Source organism: Panthera leo, chromosome A2 (genome assembly GCF_018350215.1).
Source record: "Panthera leo isolate Ple1 chromosome A2, P.leo_Ple1_pat1.1, whole genome shotgun sequence".
Taxonomy (NCBI): Eukaryota; Metazoa; Chordata; class Mammalia; order Carnivora; family Felidae; genus Panthera; species Panthera leo.
In genome coordinates, this window is record NC_056680.1 from 46,201,110 (window position 1) to 46,228,703 (window position 27,594).

At 42.9% G+C, this 27,594-nt stretch overlaps 1 protein-coding gene across 2 annotated transcripts in view; it reads left to right on the top strand.

Annotated features, from left to right (window-relative positions):
* Nucleotides 1-27,594, top strand: part of ITPR1 (inositol 1,4,5-trisphosphate receptor type 1) — a 327,875-nt gene that overhangs the window by 15,835 nt on the left and 284,446 nt on the right. For both annotated transcript variants that reach the window (XM_042930020.1, XM_042930021.1), the window contains exons 3-4: nt 6,935-7,042; nt 11,903-11,973. In XM_042930020.1, coding sequence (XP_042785954.1) covers nt 6,951-7,042; nt 11,903-11,973 — 163 coding nt within the window. In that variant the 5' untranslated portion in view covers nt 6,935-6,950. The remainder of the gene's footprint in view (nt 1-6,934; nt 7,043-11,902; nt 11,974-27,594) is intronic.

The following is a 27,594-nucleotide window of genomic DNA, read 5'->3' on the forward strand; positions in this document are numbered from 1 at the left end:
AACGAATATACTTCTTTTTCAGTGAGGCTATGATTTAGCCTGTCTTCACACCGAAGTGAAAGAGGTTCTAAATATTGAATTATTCCTTTGAAGATGTTTCCACCTCATCTCCTCCTTGCCTCCCACAGGGGCCTGATTTGATGTTAGAAGTGGGAATGGAGTTGAGGTCTGACTGTCTTGGGTTTGGTGAGTTTGGGGGCTGAAAAGCAACAGTACCTTGGATGACCTGTGCAAGTACTGCCCACCTCCTAGGCTTACAGAGATTGAAACATTTCTGAGACATGTTTATTCGGATGTGTTTCCAACAGTGCTGGCAAAGTAAGAAGCATATATCAAGTAGAAGAATAAGTTATAGACAGAAGTGAGTGAAGGCTTTGGAGGAAGAAAAGTGAACTTTTCCATTTCAGTCTCATTCGAAAATACAAAAATGGGTGTTTACTAAAGGCCATATATTGGGCTGAGCACTTTGTGTGGATTATTTGTTTTACCTCTCTTGGTGACCCTGAGATAGGAAGAGTCCCTCCTCCTCTTTTTTTTTTTTTTTTTAAATGTCTGTTTATTTTTGAGAGAGAGTGCACATGCATGCATGGGGGAGGGGCAGAGAGAGAGAAGTGGGGAGACAGAATCCCAAGCAGGCTCCACACCGTCAGTGCAGAGACTGAACTAGAACTCGAACCCATGGAACTGTGAGATCTTGACCTGAGCCGAATTCAAGAGTTGGATGCTGAACTGACTGAGCCACCCAGGCACTGCTCCTCTCTTCTTTTAATTGGTTGAGAGAGCTGAAATTCAGGAAACTTATGTCAGTTGTCTAAGCACAAGAAGATGGAATTCAGACTGAAGTGTTCTGTTTCTAGACTTTTTGGACACAGAGGGGATGGTCACGGGGGGAGGGGTACTTTCTGCCAGAGACAGAAGTTAAAATTTTGTTTCTGGCTCCCAAATGTCCTAGAAATCTGTTGAAAAGGTCTAACAGACCTCTATTCTCTACCCTTGCTCCAACAGTGTCAACTTGATTTTCTTTAGTTTTAGGAAAACAATCACCTAAAAATAGTTTAAATTCTTTTAGGTAACAGATAAGATGACATGATTACATTGGACCCAGATGTGCTTGTCATGTCCCAGGCGCTGTACAAGGGAAGGAAGAACTCAGCTCTCTTGTCCTCATGAGCTTGATAGTCTAGAGGTGAAGACAAGTAAATAAGCAAACCAGTAAATAAGCAATTTTAGGACAGTGGTAGTGCCCAGATAGGGTAATTAGAGTACTGAGTAGAGAAGAATGTCAGGCAGCAGTTACAGCATGTCCAAAGGCACAGGGCATGTTGGGGGATCCGGGAGAATGTTCATCATGGCCAGAGGGTAAAAGGTGGGTGGGCAGTACAGCCAGACGAAGAGGCGAAGGTAGGCAAGGACCAGATCATGAGGAGTCCCAAATCTCTTTGGAATGTTTTAAGCACAGGAATGACATGGTCTGATTTATGTTTCTAAAAGATAATGCTGGAAAAAAAAAAAAAAAGATTTTGCTGGCTTATGTGTAGAATAGATTGAGGGGCAAAGAAGGATTCCCAGAGAGTCTTTATGGAGCCCATTTGTCAATGATCCTGGCTGAGGTTTGGGCGGGAGTAAAAGAGTTACAAAGAATTGGAGGATTCAAGAGAGAGACTAAAACTTAAAATCAGTAAGATTAGATGCTCCTACTTCATTACTTGCTAAATATTTACTCAGCACCTACCATGTGCTAGGGATTGGTGAGAGGAATAAAGTAGTATGCAAAATATCCCTCAAACCGATGTTGGCTTAAACTAGGACAGGGCGTGGGATAAGGATGAATGTATTCTAGGCCTGAGTGAAGAGCATGGGCAAAGGCCTTGTGTCAGGGATAAGGCGAGGGAAGACTAGAGGTGCCACCAGGCGTTGTGGAGGTAGATGAAGTGGGTGGGGAGGAGGAGAAACAGATTGGGGAGATAGTTGAGTTCTTTCTGTTATATTCAGGTACTGTCAGTATCCAGGAGCTGAATCCCAGTAGTTGTTGGCCTTGAGGTACAGATTGAGGAATCCTAGAAGCCCCTGGAGCCAGCGGGGGTGGGGTGGGATGACCCAGGGTGGGTGTAGAAAAGGCAAAGAACAAGATTGTGAGACCACAGATGTGGAGGACTACGACCTCTGGTTTCTGTTCCTAGGAGATCTCTGAATTTGTGTGTTTTTATTCCCACCTTTCTTTTGAGTGGAATCAAATGTACCTTTTCCTTATACATTGCTCAGGTTTCAGTGGACAAAGAACTGAAGCTGAGCCAGTGGGCAGTGTAAGGCTCCTGAGCGTCTCACAGAGGCAGTGAGCCCCCTTTCTGTGCCCTGGTCCAGCCACCCTGGGAGAATCCTATTTTAAGAGGTGCATCAGCCTGTCAGAGCAGTGCTGGGAGGTGGCGGGGTGGGGGGGCACAGTAGCTGCCTGCATACATTGCACTTATTTCCTGCAGGTGTTTTGCTGACTTGTTGATGCACGTGATCTTACTGAACCTAGTTGAGGGAGCTACTCATATTATCCCCATTTTATGGATGAGGAAAGTGAGGTTTAGGAAGATGAGAGAGCTGGCCTGAAGTCCTAGAATGACGTGGTGGCAGAGCTGGAGGTGCCTGGCAGTCTGACTCTGGAGCCTCAGCTCCTGTCTGCCCTTGGGTGAGGACTGCTCTGGAGACCAGGCCATGTCTGGAATCACCCAGGATGATGATGCTCTGCAAACAGAAGCAAAGTCCTAAGGAGATCAGAGGGCGTTCACATTTTGAGAGGTTTCTGAGCATCGGGGAATAGACCAGTAGCAGATTTTCTAGGAGATTTTTTTGTGCAGGGGACACAGGAATATTTCCTAACTGGGCTTTTTGAACCTGGAACCATTTCTGGAAGCATTTGAACCCTTGCCCAAACCATCTGAACCGTGAAACATTGCCAGGTGTTTAAGCAGAAGCAAGGTCATCCTTAGGAGTCATGGTAGGGGGATTCCATTATTGGGCAAGAGATGGAATTACACACTTTATAGGTTCCCTCCAACCTTTATGCCATGATTCTGTTTATTTGGAAAGACCACAATGCTTTGTGATTGGGAACTGAGCATAATTCCATAGAGTTCAGGTTATTTTTAATAGGTGAATTAGGGAGGATAATTATTTTCCCTAAAGTGAAATATATTGTCACAGATCATCCAGGAGTGCATTTGTTAGGATACCCACCTGATTTTTTATACGGGGATCCTTTGCTTTGCTGAGTTTACATTTTGAAGTCCTAGAATCTTTCAGTTCGACTTCATCTGACTAAAAAATAATAAATAGCCAGCATTGAGTGAAAGTCTACCAGTCTCTGTATCAGGTACTTTTCAGGCACTATTTCATCTGTTCCTTACCATAATCCCTTGCAGTTAAGTGTTATCCTCATTTTACAGATGAAACAAAAACAGGTTTAAGTGGGCCGGATGGCAGTGTTGAGATAATAATAATAGCTTGCACCCAGAAAGAAGATTGGAGCTCTGCACCTGACCATCCGAGCCTTTTCGAATATATCGTGGACCGACTCAAAGTTGATTAGCAAAGAGCCCTGGGTGTCGTTAGAGTGTTTCACCTATCAGGGTCTTGCGGATCAAGGTTGGTGCTGGCTGTTTTTGTATTAGGGGGTCCCCGGCCGGGAGCACTGGGTACTGCTGTGAGAAGTTGGCTGGCACAGATGGTCCAGGATCAGATAAAGAGACAGGTTCTCCCACCCTGTTATAAACAACAGGAAGTCTTCCAAAAGATTGCTCCCACGCCCATCACTCACTGGCTGACTTTCCCTCCAGGCTCCAGAGGCCTGTTCTGTTGACTTTCCTGGCCTTTGTTTTTCCTTCTAGGGTAGGGCTGATGATGGCCCCAGGACCTTTCCTCCCTCTCTCCCTTATCCTTCTCCTCTTCTTACACTTAACTAATGATAGATGAGGGGAGCCCTCCAAAGCTTTCCAGCCAGACCAGTCCTTTTTGAGGGGACCTACGTCTTGAGGCCCTTAGGGAAGACTCTGTAGCGCCTTCCACTTCCCGTTTTTGGTCGTTTCTTTAAATTGGGGACCCCTGGCAGATTTCCCAGTTGAGGATCATTAACTATGGTGGACATACTGATCATTGTTTTCTGGGAAAACTGTAAAATATGGCTAAAGTTGACTTAGTTGTCTGCTTAACAAACATGGTTGGGAAGGTTAATTTCCTTTTTTCTGACTTACCAAAGTGTTGTGTGGCCATGGTAGAAAAATTAGGGAACACCGAGGTAGAAGAACTAGGAAACATAATTGTACAGAACACAGAAATTCAGGTCTTCATAATCTTAATAAGGATGGCTGATGTTTTCGTCCATGTTCCAGGGGTCATTGTTGATGAGAAGCTCTGCTTAAGACTCTGATGTGACTTAAAACCCTGGCCTGGGGCATCTTCACATCTCTGGATCTTGGTTTCTCCAACAATAAAATGAGAATAATAGTTGTATCCACTTCATGTGGTGGTCGTGAGGATTCAGTAAGAGAACATGTGTAAAGCCCTTAAGCACCACCGTGAGCCTGATGATGCTTGATAAATGTTAGTCATTATTATTTGCAATGGTAGCACTGCAGAACTGTGCTAGAGAAACACTGTGTTTAGACATCTATTTCAATTATCAACTGCAGGCGATACTGAGTACATCATTCCAGAACACTGAATTATGTCTGCTTCTTTCCATTAGGGACCTGGAATCTTTCAGTAAGGTAACCAGGAGGTGAGGAAAGTTGAGAAAACAGGGGTCACACTGCTATTTACTGGCCTGATCTCCACGGGGGCCAATTTGAAGGGCAAGCCCAAAAGGACAGAGTTAGGCCCACTAGACAAGGCCTCCTTGACTGAGCACATCCCTGCTCTCCTGTATCCAGGCTTCTCCTGTGTCCTTCTGGGAGGCCAGAGTGTGAAGACACAAATTTGGTCTGGCTCAAAATTCAAACAGAACTTGATTTCCAATAATCAGTCCCAGACGTATGTTGACTTGCTGACCCCTTATGATGAGGCTTTTAAATATAAGCACATAAGGGAAATATTAAAGTCCTTAGTGTTTTCCACTTGTGCAGCTTTTTCGGGTGTTGTTTAAAACACTGGTTTGCCTTTTAGGTATAAAATAACCAGTTAGGAAGAAATAACAGACTTGATTCTGGAGAGTGGGTCTTGGCTGGCAAATTGTCCCTCTACACATGACTTGTGTGTCTTTCCACAAGGTTTACAGATGTTGGCTGTTTTTTTGGAGAATGTGTTCTCACTTGCTGTCTTTCTCAATGCATAAGTTCATGTTCAGTGAAATGTTCCTTCTCTTGCTATATCTGGGTTGTTTGGAGGGATTAGTTTTTCCTTGTAGATTCTCAAGCAGTGAACTGAGGTTATTTAACAGTTCATTTTTAGCACCTGGCACTCCTGCTGAGTAGGAGAAATGCTTCCCTAGGTTTCCTGATGATCATTGCTCCATGATTTTTTTTTTTTAATTTTTTTTTTAATGTTTATTTATTTTTGAGACAGAGAGAGACAGAGCATGAACGGGGGGGGGGGGGGGGGAGGTCACAGAGAGAAGGAGACACAGAATCTGAAACAGGCTCCAGGCTCTGAGCTGTCAGCACAGAGCCCGACGCGGGGCTCGAACCCACGAACCGTGAGATCATGACCTGAGCCGAAGTCGGACGCTTAACCGACTGAGCCACCCAGGCGCCCCCATTGCTCCATGATTTTAACCAAAAGAAAACTTGGTGCCCAGAAGGCAATTCCAGAAGAGAATACTTTTCCACGCCATTACAAGTCTTGTGGCTTTGCAGGTGAATGATTTCTAGCTGGGGAGCTGGAGTAAAGACATTGGAGAAGATGCTTAAGAGGCTCTGGGTTTGGAGGAGAGATTCTGGAAAGACTCGGTTTACTCCATGCATCTACACACCAGATGCCTGAGGAAGCCATGGGGTGTTAGCTGGGGTCCACACCAGCGCACTGTTTTCCCACATAACTGAGCTTGTTTTTTAAATGTCAAAATTTTTATAATTGGCTCCCACTCCTCAATATTTATGGCCCTCATGAAAGCTGTGCCTATGAGTCATGTCAATATTTTTGTTGGTGTGTGTGTATGTGGTGTGTGTATGTGTGTGTGTGTAATGACTTCTGGGCTGTGGAGAGATTTCCTGGAACTTAAGAGTCTTTTCTAGGACTGCCCCTAACTAGCCGTTATGTATTCCTGACCAGGGTTGTTACCTGACCTGAGCCATCTTATTCTTACCTGCAGGGTTTGGACCAGGTGCTAAGATCCTTTCTCCCCAAGTGTTTGGGTGAAGGGTAAGAAGGGTAAGAAGGAAAGAAATTGAAATAGCATTTGGATGAAGTGGGTACAGTTGTTGAATTTTTAAAAGGCCACTAGAGGTTTGTGGTATTTGTTACTAGGTTTCCTTTTATTAATTTTGTTGCTTTGGTACCTCAGCACAGGCACAGCCAGACCCAAGTTTTATACCAGGTGTTTCCTTCTGACTTCACATTGCCTGAGGCAGATTGAATATGTTAATGTTTCATAAGTCAGACTTTCCAACTCCTTAATCACTGCAGAGTTGTTGGCTGACTTCCATGCAGTCTTTATATTCACTATTCATTATCGAGGGTCCTCAATTTGTAGAGTTGGATTTGGGTGTGGTTTTGTTAGAAACCAGCGTTATTGTGGTTGGAATATCTTGAAATAAATGATATATGGAAAAAAATGTTGTTGCATATGTCCTTGCTTGGCTCATTTAATTGCCTGCCTGTCACACTCTCGTTTAAATTTGACTTTTAAGTAGGGCGCTTCGGAAAGTTGAGCTAAGCCAACTCTCAGTGACTCTTTTCCCCCCTCTGAGCATTTCTTTCCTTCTAATAACGTTGCATATTTTACTTTGTCTAGGCTTTTCGAGAAAGACATGTCTGACAAGATGTCTAGTTTCCTACATATTGGAGACATTTGTTCTTTGTACGCGGAAGGATCGACAAATGGATTTATTAGCACCTTGGGGTAAGAGTGCCTGATTTCTTGTGTTGCAGGTTTTGTTTAAGACCTCATAATGCCAGCTTAAAAACTGATTTTTCTAAGATAAGAATGTTACTATTTGACTTGGCTTTTCTAGGAGCATTTGGAATCATAATACCAAATCTCAGGTTAGCCAAGTTTACCTCTTACACAAAAGTACTGTTTTCTTGTCAGTTCTGGAAGAGCAAAATCTGATTAATTAGGACTCTTACAATTCAGAATTTACTATAATTTCCTATTCACATACAAGGGGGAATCATAAGGGGAAAAGTGTGAAGTGTATGGGATAAAATTTTAATACTATTTTATACAGACCTGAAAGAAATGCTTTTTAGCTTTCATAAAAACTCTTATTTTCTTTGTTTTTTAAAGTTTATTTATTTGTGAGAGAGAGTGCGCACGTACAAACAGGGAGGGGCAGAGAGAGAGAGAGAGAGAGAGAGGGACAGAATCCAAAGCAGACTCCAGGCTCGAAGCTGTCAGCATAGAGCCCAAGAGGGCTCAGACTCATGAACTGTGAGATCATGACCTGAGCCAAAGTCGGATCCTTAACCAAAGCCATCCAGGCACCACACAGTTGTATTTTCAAATGTCATTTAAGCGAAGACTAGCACTTCTTGGATGCTTATCTCTTTTCTTTGAAGTAGAACCTTTTCCTAGTTTACTTATTTATTTATTTTCTTTTTAAATTTTTAAATGTTTGTTTATTTTTGAAAGAGAGAGCATGAATAGGCTAGGGGCAGAGAGAGGGGGAGACACAGGATCTGAAACAGGCTCTGGGCTCTGCCTACAGCACAGGGGCCTGAACTCCCCAAGTGCAAAATCATGACCTGAGCAAAGTCAGACGCTTAAATGACTGAGCCACCCAGGTGCCCCTAACCTTTCCTATTTTAAATTGATGTACGCATTTGAGGGGCACCTGGGTGGCTTGGTTGGTTAAGCGTCTGACTTCAGCTCAGGTCATGATCTCACAGCTTGTGAGTTCAAGCCCTGCATTGGGCTGTATGTTGACAGCTCAGAGCCTGGAACCTGCTTCAGATTCTTTGTCTCCCACTCTCTCTGTCCCTCCCCTGCTCGCACTCTCATCTCTCACAGACGAATAAATGCTAAAAAATTTAAAAAAAATAAATTGCTGTACGCATTTGAAAATTACATATTGCACAAAGTTCTGTAAATAAGATTTTTGTTCTTTTGTGATTTCTTCAATTTTTACCCAACTTGTAAGAGTGTAACTACATTCCATAATGTCCTTATTGGATGATCTTCTCCCTTTTCCTCCTCCCATTGTCTGCAAGAGGAAATGAGAAGTGAAATAGCCCCAAAGGCAGAGAGAAACAGAATGGAGAATCAAGATGGTTAACTCCAGAAGACAAAGGAATGGTCTTGATTGTCTTTGTGTAGAAAGTAGTTAGGCCCCAGGGTGGAATTGTTGAATTTGGCAGGAGCTGATCTCAAATGGGGGAAGGAAAGCCAACAGCTTCTCCAAGAACCTTATTCTTATAGCAGCCAGAACCTCTCTTTTAATAACAGCTATTATTGAAAGCATGCTTGTTCTCTGGTATTTGTGCAGAATGGATATTCTCAGGCTGTCATTCAGGTCACTCTAGCCTCAAGGAACAAGTTACTTCGGATGTAGAATCTTAGTTAGCTCAGTTGGACCTTGTTGTAGAAAATGTTTGTTTTCAAAAGTCATCTTGATCACCAAATTCACTAAGTGTTTGTCAGTTCTTACTTTTCTTAACCTCTCTACACCAGAGACCCACCCTTCACAACTTCTCTTCCGTGGCTTTTGGCTAAGAGGCCTTCCTGTTTGTGCGTCTCCAATTGCCCGTTTTCTCTTCTTGGCTGAGTCCTTCCTTTTTCTGTTCCTCATGTTTGAATCTTGGATCCTCTGCTTATTTCCCAGCGATGGTAATAAATAGGAGTAACCCCTTACAGGAGTCCTATGGATGTTTATAGCACTGTGCTCCGTACTGTATATACATCTTGCCTTTAATCCCCAAACACCTCTTTAGAGTGAGCATTATTATTATTCCTCTTTATGGAGGCAAAAACCTCTGAGCTTCTGAGAGGTGAAGTCATCTGCCCAAGGTTTCACAGCTGTGAACAACCTTGACTCCAGGACCAGTGCTCGTAGCAGTTGCCTTGAGAGGGGTAGACTTTGCATTCCCTACCTTTCCTGACAATCCGTGTTGTCAGGCAGAATCGGCTCATCACCTTCCTCGCTGTCTGCCCACAGCTCTTACTCCTGTGGATGGCTTATTAAACCCCAACCCCCCCTTATGCCTCATCTCTCTATGGCCCTGATTTCTTTTAATGGTGCCATTGCCCTTCCAGTCACCCAGGCTTACTTCCAGTTGATAGCTGAGCCCACTTGTGGCAGCCCCTGAAATCTTAGTGCTGCCTTTCCCTTTGTCCTCTTCTTCGAGAGCATCCTTTCTTAGAATTTTTATGAGGTACGAGTTCTTTGCTTTATAAGAGTTTCCCTCAAGTATTATAAACAAATTAATTATAAGGTTCCTTCTCACTTTTTCTTAAAAAATTTTTTTTTTAGTATTCATTTTTGAGACAGAGACAGAGCACAGGTGGGGAAGGGGCAGAGAGAGAAGAAGACACAGAATCTGAAGTAGGCTCTAGGCTCTGAGCTGTCATCACAGAGCCCGACGCGGGGCTGGAACCCATGAACTGTGAGATCATGATGTGAGTGGAGGTCAGACACTTAACTGACTGAGCCACCCAGGTGCCCCTCCTTTCTTTTTCTCTAATGTGAAGATGGCCCATTTTGAATTTTGGTCTCTACTACTTACCTCAGATGAGTTTTTCCTTGGTTCAAAATGGACTTGGAAAATAAAGTTTGGCCTTCTTCTTCCTTTTAATATTTGTTAACATTTATGGGGTACTAGTTGTGAATGACAGTGAATGACCACCAGTTCTTGTAGAACTTGGCATTCTAACTCCCCAGTCACATTCCATTTGTATAGATGGCAGTTATCTCCCACCTGGCTGTCTTGACTCACTGAGCTTTAGAACTTGAATCGGACCTTGGAGAGTCGGGGTGTGTGCACATGCTGTGTAGAGGTGTACTGCAGAATCACCTGAGGAACTTGTTAAAATTAGAAGTTCTTGGGTCCCATCCTGGAACACAGCTTTAGTAGGCCTGGGTATGGTAGGGACCTGGTATCAATATATTTTATAAACAAATGGAAAGTCTGATGAACATATCCCTATTTGAGAATCCTTGAGCCCAACTCTTTGAGTTTTACAGATAAAGGAACTGAGACCAGGAGGAATCAAGTAATATAGTCACAGTCCAGCTGCTAGTAGATGGCAAAGTGCCATCTTCAATTCATTTGTCTTCTGGCTTAGCCTGGGGCCCTTTCTCCTACCCCTTGTCCTTGTTTGAGAACTTGATGAGTATTTAACCCAGCTGTACATTAAATTCCAAGACACTCCCCCAGTTCACACATTATATCAGTTCTGGTGGCATTACTGTATTTACATTCATAGGGGCTCCAGGTGGGAGTTGGAAATGTGCACATTCTGCTCGATTTTTGCATAAAAGCTCAAGCCATTGACCACACTGTTGCTCTTCTTGATGGAGAAAGGTCTTGCGTCTTAGAGTTGAGGCAAGCTGCTGGTGGGCTACTCCAGTCACTTTGATTCACCCACTTTGATGCACTGAGCGCCTTGCCTGGGCAGGAAGATGTACTAGGCTTGGGCATCTTTTGGATCGCACACATTTCTCTGCCCCCAGGGAGCTCATAGCCTCCTGCACCATTTGTGCTTCAGTCCAGTGAGGTAGGGAAGACAGGAGGAGAGTCAGGGAATGCCTGGTCCAGGACAGGCTTGGCAGGGAGACCTTCATGGAGAAGATGAGGGCTCTGAGTCAGTCTTGAAAAACGGTCCAGAAGGGGAAGTGGAATTTTGGAGGAAGCAGTGGTAAGAGTAAAGGCTGGCTAATGGTACCTTGCTTTTGGGAAAAAGAGCAGCACAGACAAATGGAAGAAACCCTGGAAATCCATAGTATATTAGCTGGGAGCAAGTTCTGTAGTCACTTGGAAATGACCAATACTAGTGTTAGGAACTTGGATAAGTCATTTAAACTTCTCACTCTCAATTTGCTCATCTGTTCAAAACACACAGTATTTTAAATAGGTTCTTCTAAAAGAATCGTGTAAGTTCGATTGGTCAGTCTGGATTTCTAAATACAGGGTCTGTATATAATTGCGGGCTGGTTATTTATAACTTTTTGTACTGTTCCCCACCTCTATTTCAATTTCCAGTAGTTCCATATGACTGTCTGCTAGCAGCTTCTCAGATGGCCTCAGGCACAGTTAGTTCCTGACTGAATTTTGTTGTCCTTTCTCTTAGAGCCCTTAGATTGGATTCTCTTCATTAGTTTGCCTTTGTGGCTCCTGTGCTAGCCTTGAGCTCCCTAAGAGCAGGGCCTGGTTCATATTTGTCCTCACACCTCAGAGCCCAGCACTGTGCCTGGCACCAAATGGGCCCCTCATCCACCATGAGTTGAATGCACTCACCCCTTGCTATCCCTCTCGACTTCAGCATTACTGCATGTTGTGCTCAAATCCATCATGGACGTGGTTAAGGGAAAAGAGCCATAGAAAATAGGAGGTTCATGTATGCATTGCAGAAGCACAACCTGGGATTGTGGATTGGGTTTAGCTCCCTGCCTGGCAAACCTCTCGTGTAAACAGCTCCCTGGCAGGAGAACATGGCCATATAAGTTTTGCACAGGAGCAGCCCTGGATGTACAATTTCTGCATAGTGCTTAGGTTTTATTTTCTTAGACTTGGCCTCATAGAATGTTTATCTTTGTCTTCACAGCCTGGTTGACGATCGTTGTGTTGTACAGCCAGAAGCTGGGGACCTTAATAATCCACCCAAGAAATTCAGAGGTAAGTTGATGACCTTCCTGGAATGGGTACCCTGCTTTAATTGAAAATTCATCAAGGGGCGCCTGGGTGGCGCAGTCGGTTAAGCGTCCGACTTCAGCCAGGTCACGATCTCACGGTCCGTGAGTTCGAGCCCCGCGTCAGGCTCTGGGCTGATGGCTCGGAGCCTGGAGCCTGTTTCCGATTCTGTGTCTCCCTCTCTCTCTGCCCCTCCCCCGTTCATGCTCTGTCTCTCTCTGTCCCAAAAATAAAATAAAAAACGTTGAAAAAAAAAAAATTAAAAAAAAAAAAAAAAAAAAAAAGAAAATTCATCAAGTGTGTTGCTGTGTGTGTGTGTGTGTGTGTGTACGATTGCTTATGCAGATGTGAGTTTAATAAGCAGTTGTAGGTTAATTTGCTTACATTTTTTTTAAAAGTATGATTTCAAGTCCAAGCTTTGTGACCTTTTGAAAATGCATAAATAAGTTGAACGTCAAGATTGGAATGGCTTTTATTAGAGCCTTCATGTGTATATTGAATGCATGTTGGTCAGTGTAAATTTAGCTTAAACGTTTACATTTGTGCAAGTATGTCCCTGAACAAGATTTATCGATCTGGTCACAAGGAACATGTGTCATTGAAGCAGATCTCGCTCTGCCTTAGGGGCTCTGGTATTTCTAGATGCTTCAACCTGGAGTGAGGAGTTCTTGATTATTGCACTTATTTTTTGAAGTAAAAGACCTCCACATGACAGCCTTACTACCAGAAGCTCCCCACCACTCCTGGCTTGCTTTGCTTTGCTTTGCTTTGCTTTGCTTTGCTTTGCTTTGCTTTGCTTTGCTTTGCTTTGCTTTGCTTTGCTTTGCTTTGCTTTGCTTTGCTTTGCTTTGCTTTGCTTTGCTTTGCTTTTCTTTTCTTTTCTTTTCTTTTCTTTTCTTTTCTTTCTGTTTTTGAATGTTTATTTTTGAGAGAGAGAGTGCGAGCAGGGGAAGGGCAGAGAGAGACTGAGACAAAGAATCCGAAGTAGGCTCCAGGCTCTGAGCTGTCAGCATAGAACACAATGTGGGACTTGAAGTCATAAACCACGAGATCATGACCTGAGCCTAAATTAGACACTTAACTGATTGAGCCACCCAGGTACCCCCTGGCTTTTTAAGCCTCTTACATTTGTTATTTTCCTCCCAAGGTAGTTTACTTTTATTCCAGAAGGTGTTTAAAATATAATTGGTATGTTAAGATGATAAACATTTTGTTTTTCTTTCTTGTTTTTGTGGTTTGTAGTTCTCAACTCTAGCTGCATAGAAATATCTGGGAGAGATATACAATTAAACGGATACTTAGGGCCCTGCTCCAGACCAATCAAATGAATCTTGGAAGGTTGTGGCCTGGGCACGGGCATTTTTTTAACCTTCCCAAGTGATTTCTTTACATTTATTTTGAGAGAGAGAGCACACGCGTGCACGCATGAGAGCGTGTGTGTGTGTGAGTGTGTGTGTGTGTGTGTGTGTGTGTGTCTGAGAGAGAGAGAGAGAGAGAGAGAGAGAGAGAGAGAGCGCGAGCACGAGCGGGGGAGGGGAAGAGACAGAGATAGAGAGACTGACTACCAAGTAGGCTCCACTGTCAGTGCAGAGTCTGATGCAGGGCTCGAACTCATGAACTGTGAGATGATGAGCTGAGATGAAGAGTCAGGTGCTTAACCGAATGAACCATCCAGGTGCCCCCACAAGTGGTTTTTTTTTTTTTTTTTTTAAATGATGAACTGGGGTTGGGGCTCCTGGATGGGTCAGTCGCTTGAGTGTCTAACTTCAGTACAGGTCATGATCCGAAGGCTTTTGAGTTCTAGCCCCACATCAGACTCTGTGCTGACAGCTCAGCTTGGAGCCTGCTTGGATTCTGTGTGTCCCTCTCTCTCTCTGCTCCTCTCCTGCTTGTGCTCTGTTGGTCTGTCTGTCTGTCTCTCTCAAAAATAAATAAACATTAAAAAAATACTGACCTGGGGTTGAGAACCCATTGGGTCACTATTTGACTCTTGGCCTTGATCCCAAAGGGCTCAGACCTTGCCATTTTCAGGTTGCATCATTTGAGTTATGAGTTCTTATTGTTGGTAGATGTAGAAACTGTAGTGATATAGCAACTGTTTGGATAAAAGCTAAAGGACTTAGAATATAATAGAAGGCAGACGTTCAGATGGAGAGAAGGATTTAGAGATATTTAGTGTTGAGCTGCCTCCAGTTGGCATGAGACTATCAGGAGAATGTTTTCACCTGGGAGGTTGGGGGGGCAGGAGGGAAGACTATTGAAAAAAAATTGTTGGCATATGCCCCTGTGACAGGATTCTGAGGCAGCTCTGGCCTCAGTGGCCTTTTATTTTCAACCCTTCATCCATGACTTTTTCAGAACAGAATCCTGAATGTAGCAAAAATGAAAGATATGATCTAATAGTCATAAGCCAGTTACTTATAGGAATAATTCTCTACACTGAATAATAAAATATGCCTCAGTTTATCTTTTAACAGGGTCAAGCTCAGTGGACTCAGTGCCAAGTGCTGTGCTAAGGGCTCTGCTAAATTTTTAGCTCCTGGATTGGTCTGTCCGCCCTGTGAGGGGACTGAAGCCCTCTATGGTTGACGTTAAGTATCTTGTCTGGGGTCACATACCTGGGGATGGATGGAGTAGGAGTTGTAGTTCTCAACTTTGTACAGTCAGTTGTGGGACTTTGAAAAGTAATAATGTTTGAGTCCCACACTCAGGGATTCTCATTTAATTTGGCATTATTATTATTATTATTATTATTATTATTATTATTTTAAAAGCTTCCTGGGTGATTCTCCTGTGTAGCCAAGGTCAAGAACCACTGCTAATGTAGCCTAGGCCATAAACCACTGGCTTTATTACTTAAGGGTGAGCTGGTTGAAGTGTGGCTTTGCAGTTGGAGCCAAATGCAGGGAGCTCATTGCTAGTGTTAGCTCTATCCCACTCTGCACGCAGGCCGTGATAGCTGGGAAAGGAACCTTGAGAAAGATGTTAATGCCCTGTACAAATTTAACCAGTGGCTATTTGAATATAGGTTTAGAATGTTAAATAGGACCATACCCACAGGAAGTCAGAAGACATATTTGTTTTCCTGGCACTAGGGTAAAAGTGCTTGTGCTTAGATGTGTATCTGGTGGCCGATTTGAAGGGGCTGTTTGGAGATAAAAATGACAATCTGATAGAGGCCTCTTGGAAAGAACCGAACTTTGTTTATGGCCTGGCCTGGTTCTACAGGTAGTCACATGACAGCAACTTGATAAGTTGACTCCTTTTCCTCATAAATTAAAAATAAAGGTTTCTAGGTTGTGAGGTGCTTTGCACTTGTGGGAAAATCCGGTTCAAAACAAGCTTTGCTGCAGGCTTTTCAAATGTGGGTCAGGACTGCCTGAATTCCTCTTGCTGCACTGGAGGGCCCCTGCACGAAGGTGAGGGGCCCAGGCAGAGTGCCAGGAAGATCTCCTCCACCTTGGAATCTGGGCGAGGATTTAAACACTTTCCAAAGCAGCCCTTCAATTCTGGTGTAGCATTCTTTGAAAAAAGATTTTTTTTTTTCCCCTAAAATGAAGAAACAGATTTCTCTTTTGGAAGGGATTATTGCCTTTCCAAATACAAGTGCTTTTTGAAGTTGAAGCCATTTTGATGTTTAGAAATCGTGCATAGGGCATTTGGGCAATTTGGAGGCATTTCTAGTCCATTTCCTTGCCGTGCCATTACACCGTGGAGTTGAACAAACACATATGGAAAAGTGAGATGCTGGCAAGCAGCCGGATGGGATGATGGAGTCTTTATCTGAGCAATCAGCAGAGCTACATTTAGTCATTCGGATTTGTTGTTGCTTCCATTGTTTCCTTGCCAAGTTATTTCCTATATTGAGAACCATCATAACCTGTTCTTAAGTAAATGGAAACCAAAGGCCTATTTATGTAATGCTCCCTGTGGCTTCTGACTTGGGGTTTTTAATTTTGTGGGCTCCTCTTAAAGTCTGCCACTCTAGTGATTAATAGCATAGGCCCTAGGATCAGGCTTTCTGGGTTCACATCCACATTCTAATTTCTTAGCTGTGTGACCCTGGACAAAATGTTTAAGCTTGGTTTTCTGTGAAACTTGGTTTTCTCATCTGTAAAATGGGAGATTATATGAGTCGGTACCTCATACGGTTACCGTGAAGATTAAGTGTGTGTTTCAAATTTAGCAGCGACAGAGCCTGCCCTTGAGTTAAGGACAGAGTAAGCTTTATTTACTCCTATCTTTTCATTCCTGGTACTTCTTACAGAGGTTAGTCCTCATAAATGTTGGCAGAAGGGCATCCTATATATGAATCCTTTAATGATATGAAAATAATTATTGTTTGTCTTTTTGTGTTTAAATGCTTTTGTGAGTAGGGGTTTGCACAGGGCCCCAATGGCTTAGGTTTGAGTCCCAGGGTTCCTGTATGCAAGCTAAGTGACCTTGATAGATTAATTTTTCTAAGCTTGTTTCCTCACCTATAATATGGGGGAAGAGAATTCCTTCCCTTTAAAGGTAATAGGATTGATGATAATAAGGGTAAAGAACCAATCAGAGTACTTGGTTGATACCTAAGACCTGCTCAGTGACTGATAGCTGTTATTTTTCATAGTAGATGGAAAAGAATTAAAATCTTGATACACTTGCTTCTTCCTGATAGGTAAAAGTACATTACCAAGTATATTGCTTTTGTGGTGATTCCCTTGAATATATCTCCTGCCCGGAACTTCATCAGTAGGAAGAAAGGATTGGGTGCACATCTGTTTCACGAAAATTTCACAAGCTTCTTTGATTATCCAAAAGAATTTTGGACAATATCCCCTGTCCTCTAGGTGATGAGAAGAGCTGAGAAGTAGAATAATTCAGTTACTTTAGCCCTTTAGTTAATATAGTACCATTTTAAAGTGGAAGTGTCCATGGCAAGTAAGACAGAATCTCTTTTCTTGCTGGTTTGTGTTGGCTTTGCCTGTGATCTTGAAAGAAGGAAGACAAACATTAGATTGAAACCGGCAATAGAAACTTTGTGGTTAGAGAATTCCTTTCTTGAGATGATGTTTTCCTCTTCCACCCCCACCCACCCCTTCCCCCTACTAAATATAACAGCATCTTCTCTAAAGAAAAGAAGGAAATTAACTACCATTCTTATTTTGATCCTACAATCTTTGCTGTTTTAAATGTAACCTCCAGGGGTGTTGGAGGAGCAACAAGGTCTGGGGTTTTCCAGAAATAAGATAGGCATTAGTATTGAACACGCTATTTATTGTGTAATCTGCTTTTTCAGAATGGGGCAATGGTAAAGTTCTTACCCTCAAAACTTGATCTTCTCCATTCAGTTCAAGAGGCCAATCTTTTTTTTTTTTTTTTTTTTTTAATGTTTATTTATTTTCGAGAGAGACAGAGAGAGAGAGAGACAGACAAAATGCAAGCAGGGGAGGGGCAGAGAGAGAGGGAGACACAGAATCTGAAGCAGGCTCCAGGCTCTGAGCTGTCAGCACAGAGCCCGATGAGGGGCTTGAACTGACAAACCGTGAGATCATGACCTGAGCCGAAGTTTGACGCTTAACCAACTGAATCACCCAGGTGCCCCTTGACTTAATGTGTTTTTAACTACATCCAGGACAAGTTATCTTCAGGTATATTGTATATATGCATATGTGGGATATGCAAAATATTACCTACAGCTTGATGTGAGTTCTGTCTGTATTGAGAGCGAAGGTCTGGTCTGAGCGGGTATAACCTGATTCCTGGGCATCTCCAAGTTGACTGACAGCTCTAGATTGCTCAGCAAGTGTCCTGCTTAGCAGTGAAAGCCTGGAATCACAGTCTCCGGATCATACTGGGAAGAAGTCTATGTTGCTTGGCTATGACAAGCCAGTCTTGGACCTAAAGCTTGGCCATGAATTTGAAGGTCAGGCTTGTGGCCTTGTCACATTTACTGTTGTTTTCCACAGTCCCAGTATGCTTGCACTGTGCCAGCCCACCTGTTAGAGGAGTTGTGGACTTAGGATGTCTTGATGGAGAGAAAGTGGTTTCATATCAGACGCCACCCCCCAGTGGTTTTGAAAGGGGCTTCAGATAAGAATGGCATTTTTCATGGTCGGGTTATAAGTATTTAAGTAGCAGTGACCCGCTTACCTGATCATTGTTTGCCTGTGTTTAGGTGGAGGTAGGCAGTGGTTCTTAGCCCTTGTGGGAAAACTAAGACTGAAGTAAAGAGGATCATCTTATCTCAGAGCCAGTTTCCAGACCAGTATCTGCTGCCAACTGCTATGGTAACTTGAGGCAGTCATTCCCTCTCTGCAGGCCTCAGTTTTCCTATCTGTTAAGTGGAATGTAGGCGAAGTGACTTCCAAGATCTCTTTCAGCTCGGAACTTTGTGATTGGTGCCAGAAACAAGCCAGTTAACATTTCACAAGAGAGCATTGATGTTCAGGAGTCTGGTGCTGTCCAGAAGTAGGTTTTTATTTCTTTGGGATTGCAGATATCCTTTGATAAGATACGACAAAAGGATGGAAACAGCCAGGCCTTACTCTAAGGCCAGATGGGGACACAGCCCGGTCTTGGGTCACAAAGGTCTCTGGACTAGGGTGACCATAACAAACTCACTGGCTTAGCTTTCTTTCAAACCACCCTCCTTTGCTGCACGTTGCCTTAATTGTTGCTAGGCAACATTTTTTTTTTTTCTTTTGGCAAAGCATTGAAGGAATGAACCCATATCTTAGTTTTAAATACCCACATGCAAAGGGGAAGGCCTAACTTAAAATTTGTTTGTTCTTTTGATTCTAATCCAGGATGGGCCTTTCACAGTGGGGGTAAAGGACTTAGTTTCTGCCTGTCTTGTAAAATAAGGCAGAAAAACCCGTCTACTTGAGGTGCTTGTCAGGTATATATGCTTTGAGGCATTTTGAAGGTTTTGGGTGTGCATGCGCCTGCGTGCAGCTGCTTTGTAGGAAAGTCGCTTTTGTGTTCACAAAATCAATTCAAATTTAATAAAAAGATTAGTAGGTTTTTTATAATCTTCATTTCAGATTTACCAGCTTATCTCAATCTTGCACCAACAGACTCCATTCAAAGGGAACAACACTGTAATTTAAATCCATTCCCCAGGCAACATAGAATGCTCACAGTGTGTCACACATTCACTGGGATGATGCCTGCTGCTTGATTATGCTGGAGTCCCACACACTGCTGCATGTGTCCCTCACTGGATTTCTGCCTACTTGCTCAAAGCTTTGAGCTGCTTGTCTGAAGGCTCTGGGGCATCCTGCACATGGGCACAAGAGAGCTTGTGCTTACTCTGATGCCCTGGATTGCTTCCTTTGTGACTATCTGAGTGACGCATGGAAATTAGACCTCAGACCCCTGTTTTTATATTCGTTTACACGTAATAATTGATTTACTAATGGAGAACAGCTTTCAGCTCCAATGCAGAAAACACTTGCATTGCAATGGGAATGTTGACCTTGTCATGTAATTCAGTCTCAATATTGCTGTTGTGGCTTCCTCCATTGAGGGCAAAATTGATTGGGACAGCAAGCAAGTGTAATGGGGTCATATTGTCACGCTGTTACATGGTTTTCCTGAAAGTACAACATAGTGGTTGATGAAAGACTTTTTCTTAAGGGAAAGGCTTTTATTATCCTGTCTTCAGAGCATTGATGAAGATATGTGGTGAATCACTTGAGCTTAAGATAACTCATTTTTCTTTCTTTCTTTCTTTTTTCTTTCTTTTTTTTGACAGATATGGAAATTAGATTTAGGAAAACTCCTGGGGTCAAAGAAAAATTCTGTATCAAAATTGGTATTGGGACACAGTCTGGGTTTCCACACACACTATCTTTTAGGCTGCTGTGTTTGGGCCGTAGATTTAAGAAGCATTTTTTTCCCCATTACCGTCTATATTTAATGGTATTGTCTTTTCTGTAAATAAGAGTGAATAGCTTGTATAGTGCATATGTACATTAAGTAGCTCAACCTGTTTAATTTATATACCTACCTTTATATGCATTAATCTGTTTGACCCTCGTAATAACCCCATAAGGCAGCTATAGGTAACCTTCTACAGGTGAGGGAGCTGAAGCACAATGTGTTGAATGTCTGGTCCAGGATTAGCTAGGTAGAAGTTCGCATACCCAGGCTTTGAACCCAGACAATCTGATATCAGAAACCCCCCCCTAATACCTACCGTAAACTGCTCTTAGAAGGGAACCAGTCTTTGGGGCACCTGGGTGGCTCAGTCAGTTAAGTGTCCGACTTGGGCTTAGGTCATGATCTCACAGTTCCTGGGTTCGGGCCCCACATCGGGCTCTGTGCTGACAGCTCAGAACCTGGAGCCTGCTTCAGATTCTGTGTCTCCCTCTCTCTGCCCCTCCCCCCCCCCCCAAGGTGTCCGCTCTCTCGCGCGCGCTCGCTCTCTCTCTCTCTCTCTCTCTCTCTCAAAAATAAATAAAATGTAAGGAAAAAAAATTTAGAAGGGGACCGGTCTTCAAATATTCCTTCACTAAATTGCTGGTTTCTTGCTCAGGTTCCTCCTCTATTACCCCAAAATAAGTCCTTCTGAGATGAGCTGACAGGAACAAATGTCTACATACTAGAGGTACTAGCTACCTGCCTGCTTAACAACCTGGACTATAATATTTATCACAGCTGTTTTCTATTTTTGTTTCCATAGCTAGATTTTGGAGCACCTGGAGGGACCACATCTTACCCTGCACTTCTGGCCCAGTGCCTGGTGTAATGTCGGTCCTTAGTTCAAAGCTTGTTGGGAAAGAATTCATGTTTTTTCCTGAAAAAGTTTTCACTTTTCCCATTGCTACCAGTGTTTCTGCTAGTGACATTTTAGGTCAACAAGTGATTTTTTTTTTTTTTTTTACAGGGATGCCTTATACTGTTTTATCACCTCTCTCCACATTACCTGAGTCTGGTCTTCTGAAAAGATTTTTTTTTATAGTTGACTTGTCTTCTGGAGTAGTGGACTGGCCTTACCTTCTGAGCGTACTTCCTCTTTGACCCCCAGTGTTTGATCTCTTTTCTCTCTCTGATGCCTATGGTTTTGAGATTCCTTGCCTTCACTAAATTCATGATCAAGAAAAAGATGTGGTTAAAGATCTTCCTCTTTTGTGCCTGGCCTCTTGGTAGGCTCATGGCCTACTTTTCTTCTTGACTGTTGAAACACCCCTGTGGTGTGGTAGGTGGTATTTATCCCCATTTTACAGTTGGGCACCCCAAGCCCAGAAAGGATCTGTAATCAAGCTAGACTCAGGATTTGAACCCACGTCTGGAGGGCTAGAAAGTCTCCACTGAACCACTCCAGTGAATAGATCTGTGCTGCTCAGGAAACATTTGGGGCCTCTTATCAAGTCCTGGGTTCCACATTTAAGAGGCATATTGCTCAGTGGGAATAAAGCTCAAGGGAGGAGTAACTAGGAGGAAGGGTCGCAAAATGATTGCATTCATGTTGCCCAATGAGTAGTGGAGGAAGCTTAAGACATTTTAGACCAGCTTAAGAATTTCTCACCTAAGCTCCTACAATGACCTCCTTGCTTGTTGCTGCGTTTCCCTCTTTGCCTGTTTTGAATGTGGGGGCCCCCCACTCTGATGCAGTGTTGCCTGCAGCCAGAGGAATCTGTGCAAATCTGATGGTGTCATTGGCTGCGTGGAGCCCTGGGTTGTTCCCTAGTTGTGCTTAGGATATACAACGTACTTCCAGGGTTCACGGGGCCCTGCATGAGTCACTCTGCTTACCTCTCAGCCTCATCTGCAGTCCCACGCCACGTCCTGTGCTCCCGCCAAACTGATTTATTTCTTCCTGGCAGTCACTGTGCTTGCTCTACCCTCTGGGCCTTTGCATGCCCTTTTTCTTCTCGCTGAAATGATCTCCCCATCTGTGTCCTTCCTCTTGGGTTCCCCAGTCCCCCTAATGCCCACCCATCCTTCAGACCTCATACATTCCCTCTGAAGTATCTTCACTGGCTTCTTGTGTGCACTTAAGCTGCTCCTCCTTTTCAAAGACTCTGAAGGCAGACTTCTTGGGTTTGACTCTCACCTCTGCGTTTTGCTGATCATGTCCCCTTGGACCCATTACGTACCCTCTCAGTACCTCTGTTTCCTCATCTTGAAAATGGGGCTATGATTTTATGTGTCTCCTAGTGTATTGGGGAGGATCAAAGGAGCCAGTCCATGTTAAGTACTTAAAGGAGCAGCTGGCCTCTATTACATGCTATAAAACTCTTTGCTGTTATTGCTGGTTTATGACTTCACTCCTACCCAACTCTATCTTAACTGAGGTTAGAAATGAGGCCTGTCTCCCCTAAGGTTTTACACAGGTCCTGGCCTATAGTAGGCTCTTAGATATTTGTAGAATAAATGAAAAGAGCCCTCTAAGGCACTGCTTCTGAAACTTGAATGTGTATAGAATCCACCAGGGGATCTTGTTAAAAATGCAGATTCTGATTGTGTAGGTCTGGGGTGAGGCCTGAGATTGTACCATTTCTGAGTGGCTGCCATTCTCTTGCAAGGCTCTAAGGACCAGTTGTCAATCTTCCCTTAATTTAGGGCTGTCATATGGAAGACGGATGTCCTGAGCTCAGAACAATAATAGAGAATTAGGGCCAGCAGATAAAAATGACCAGAGTCAGAGTTTCGGATTTAAGGAACTTGCTTCTGATTATAAGTGCCAAACAATTGCTCAAGGAAGAGGCCTGCTTCAAATGATTGAGTTTCCTCTCATTCAAAGGGGACTAACCATTTGTCAGGGATTTTGAAGAGGGAATTTCATTTTGGGGACAGAGGTTAGGTGGATGATCCCATTTGACCGTAAGTGTCTGTTTTCCCACCAAAGGACCCAGCTGTTTTTTCTGTTTTGCTTCCTGTGGAAGCCTTGTGGTTGGGGGCGTTAGGTCAGCAAACAGCTGGGGAGAGGACAGATACACTCTCCAAGTGAGGAACTCTCAGGGATCCAATGTGTTCAGTCCAACCAGCAGATAACATTGCAAAGTAGTGGAAAGATGAAATTATTGAATATTGGAAAAGGTGAATGAATACAAAAACCAAAAATCTTTCTGAGTTACACTCCTGCAGAATCTGATTTTAATGACTGTGAGGTATGGTGGGGAGGCCATGGAAGGTAGTGGTTAGGAGGGCTGGCTCTGGAGTCAGAGGTGGGGTCAAGTTCCTACTCTACCTCTTAATTAGCTGAGTGACCATGGGCAATGACTTAATCTCTCTAAACCTTACTTCTCCAGCTGGTTACTATGGTTAATAATAGTATGGAACTGATTGAATTATTTTAGGCTGATGTGGTGTGTGCATATAGCACAGTTAGCAACATGCTGAGCCCAACCTAAGCACTCTGGAAGTGGTTGTCAAGTAGCTGTCATGACTAAATCTGCAATTAGCAGCTCTCAGGACATTTTTTATGAAGATCACACCTAGCCCTTGCCTTGTTTAACCATGATATGTTTGTTTTAAAATTTGAGTATGTGGATTATACAAAGGTATCTACAACCACACTTTGACCTTTCTGAATTTCTTAGATTTTTATTGACTTTGCCTCATAATCAAGAGGGAGCTCTAGAGCTTGTGACCTTTTGAAGGGAAGCCATGAGGCCTTTTTTTCCTACTTGCACAAGCCTTGACCAGAGCTTCGGTTACTGATGGCGCATTTGCTCCAGATGGTAATCCTGCCTTATGTATAAAATTACAAGGCTAGCTGGGAGAGGAAGTTGTGTTTATCTTAACCCAAGCAGCAGGCATTCCAGCCACTCTTGACAGACAGGAGGAAGATATTGCCAATCTGCTGTTTTCCTGAAAGTCCTCTACCCCCACCCCCATGTGTTGTAAGTTTGGAGGGGTTCTTGCCAGTTAGCCTGCAGAGTGACATTCTCCCTGTCTTTGAGGACAGTTTAATTCTGAGGAGAAGGGATGAACCACTGGCTGCTTCCTTGGTCCTGTCAGCCAAGGCAGAGGAACCTCTAAGGCGAGAGGCCAGCATGACTCCTATAGAAGGCAAAAACTGTGCTTGTGTCCGTGGGCACTGGTTTGGGGAAATAAGTAGAAAGTGGCCATAGGTGTGGGGAGAAGAATTTGTCCCTTCAAAGAGTCAGTGTTTTTTTCCTTTACAAAGCAATAGCTGGAGATCAGTGCAGGAAAAACTCCAATTTGAGCAGTTGTAATAATTGAGAAAATAAATTGGGCAATTATTCCTCTTTTTTTAAATTTTAAAAGTTCCTTTTTTCATCTGGTATTTTTCCGGGTACATTTGAGTTCCAATTTGGGTGCTTCTGAAATGTCTTGATGTTTTGTGCTGCTAAAATTACATGTGTCTAAAAATGTTATCAGTGATGACACTTCTATATAAGCTCACTTGGACTTATGCTAGCAAATTTCTGTGACTGAGGTCCTCCCCCCTCCCCCCAACCATTCCCAGGAACATAGCATTTCAGGTAGAAGTAAGAAATAGAATAATCCAGCCTAGGTCTAGCCATCTAGTGGAGGCCTGTCTCTGGAGAACTTTGCCTCAGTTTTGTCGACACAGAATACTGGAGTTTTGTTGCCATAGTTTCAGTGAAAAATTTGACCTTAGCTACAATAACATACAGTTAGAAAGAACTAGCTAATCGGTTTTCTAAAATTAGTGTTCTCTAGTACATAAACCAGTAGGAACAGAGTATTTAATTAAATATTATACAAGAATATAAAAGCCCGAGGGAATGCAGTCCCTTGATCTGGGCAGGGGGAGGGAGGAAACCCATAATCGTGCTTTACTGCTCTCTTATTAGCTAGAAAAACTTTTTTTTCTTTCTTCTTTTTTTTTTAATGTTAGCTTTGACTTTATTTTCAGATCTCTTGGGGATGAATATATAATGCTTGTTGAGACAGCAAAACAACATTCAACATTATTTCCAGTTGTCCCCTACAGGGTACAGACTAACAAGGCAAGAGGGGAAAGTGATGTTGGCTGGGACCCTAACAAGGATACTTGTGGGTGATCTTGTAGTTTGTGCTTGTTGAGAAGGAGAGGCATTTCGAAAGTTATTTCCTGTCTGAAATCTGGATCTTTTTGAGCATGGAGAGTCTAGATTCTTGTTCCTTTGAACACTTAATGTGTGGATAAGGAAACAGTGCCTCCCTATTGGCCCCTTATCCCGAGTTCTGAGTATAATTGTATTCTTCCTGCAGCCCTACAGTCCATCAAATTGTTGAGCCCTAACTTAGCCCCAAGCAATGATCTGCATTTAGATTATGTAAAATTTGACCTCCCTTGTCACCCACCTATTAAGAATCCCTGTAATAGCTCATCATTTTGGTCATGGCTGAAAATATTACCAATATTGTGCTTACTCAGAAAGTTGTGGTACTAGTTATTGAGTGAAGTAGGTTTCAGGTTTTGTGGTTTCAGGACTTGTATTCAAGTCTCTAGTTGACCTTCTTGTCTAATTTTTCATCACCTGCTGTGGATGCTGTGAAGGTACAATGGAGTTAATTTGTTTGCCAGGTGTTTTATTGATTGAGAACATTGCTAAGGCTCTTCTGGAACTTTCATCTTTCTCCTTGTCAATTACATCTTGATAAATGTTCTCTCTCAATTTCATTTTTATTTCATGATTTTTTTTTCTTTTACCTTAAAGGAATTAATTAGTTAAGAGAATTTGAAGTGTGGGGCATTACTTAAGGGAATACAGAGTTTCTCCACTTGGCTTTTTTCACCATTTTGCGTGTTTCTGTACTGGCATCTTAACTATTACGATGGAAAATATGTCCTTGGCAAGACTCTTAGAAACACAGTCCCAGAGGTCATTGGATTGTGCAAGCTTCTTGACTATTTATAAGGTCATCTACCTGAACAAATACAAATGGTCCCTGCCCTTAAGGAATTAGCAGTCCTATGAGGAGAGATGACTGAGAACTACTTTGAGGATTATCCTTGGAAAATGTTGAATCCTACACATGTTTTTATTGCCCTGATATTCATTGTTTTTGTCTATTCCGTCAGTTCACTGTGCCCAAATAATTTGAATTCATCTTAATAATAGCTTAGGGGAAAAAAATGCAGTTAGAGAGCTTGCTGGAAAAGCAACAGCATGCATTTTAAAGTACTTCTGGTTGACCTGGCTTTCACTACCCATTTGTCCTCAGGCCCTTGCATTAGTATGGATAATTGAGTTGATGATATTTAGCAAATATCATTAAAGAGTTTGGATGTGGCAGGCTGGTTGGTGACAGAGTGAACTAGTCAGGACTGTATTCCAGGTGATAGCCAGCTTGAACTAGCTTTAACAAAAAGGGGACTTTTACTGGCTAAAACAGTCCTGACTGAACAACTGAATTGTATGAAGGGCAGGGATGCAGCAAGGGCCTAGGATAGACCCATTTTGGGCACTGAGTCCCTTCAGCAGCCTGTGTCTGTCTGTGGTCATTTCCTCTCTGCACATCTTCTAATTTGTTCTTGTCCTGTTCTCATCTAGTTTGGGTGTCAGGGTTATGCTACCCTCTTTAAACTAGTTGTCAAGTGTTTGCTATTTTTCTGTTCTCTGGGAGAGTTTCTGTAGTGTTGGAATTACCTGTTCCTATAGTGCTTGGTAAGTAAAGCAGTCTTGGCCATATGTTTTCTTTTTCTTTTTCTTTTTTTTTATTAAAATTTTTTTTTAATGTTTATTCTAAAGAGAGAGAGAGAGAGAGAGAGCAGGGGAGGGAAGAGAGAGAGGGAGACACAGAATCCCATTTAGGCTCCAGGCTCTGAGCTGTCAGCACAGAGCCCAACATGGGGCTTGAACCCACGAACGGTGAAATCATGGCCTGAGCTGAAGTCAGGAGGCCCAAATGACTCAGCCACCAAGGTGCCCGCTGGCCTTACGTTTTCATTATGGCAAGATTAACTACTGATACAGTTTCTTTAAAGTGTTACTTATTCTTGGCTCAGTTTTGTAAGTTGTACGTGTCTAGAAATTTACCCAATGTTATTTAAGTTTTCTAATCTGTAATATCCTCCTATTATGTTGTTAATTCCTTACGTGTCTGGTTTGGTCCCTGTGGTAGGCTTAAGAATGCCCCCTTTTCACCCGCATGTCCACTTTGTAATCCCTACAACCTGTGTACATTACCTTAATTGGTAAAAGGGGCTTCACAGATGTGATTAAATTAAGGATCTTGGGAGGATTTTCCTGGATTTCCAGGTGTGGCTGATGTAATCACAAGGGTCCTTAAAGGAGGGAAGCAGGAGGATTAGAGTTAGTAGTGGGACACATGGGGATGGAAGCAGCAGGTTGGAGTGATGTGGCTCTGTGCCGAGCAGTGCAGGAAGTTGGAAAAGGCAAGGAAATGGATTTTCCCTCCGAAGACTCCAGAAAAAATACAGCCCTGGTGACACTTTGATTTCAGATGTCACGACATTAAGAGATACGATTTGTGTTGCTTTAAGCCACCAAGTTTTTGGTAATGTGTTACAGCATCAATGGCAACATTACTATGATAATATTCCCAATATTGTTCATTTCTGTGTTCTTTTTTTCTGCGTAAGTATTGACACATGTTTTGCTGTCTTACTAGTCTTCAGATAACAAAATTTGGCTGTATTGATTTCATTGTAAGTTGGTTTTGAAGTTCCTT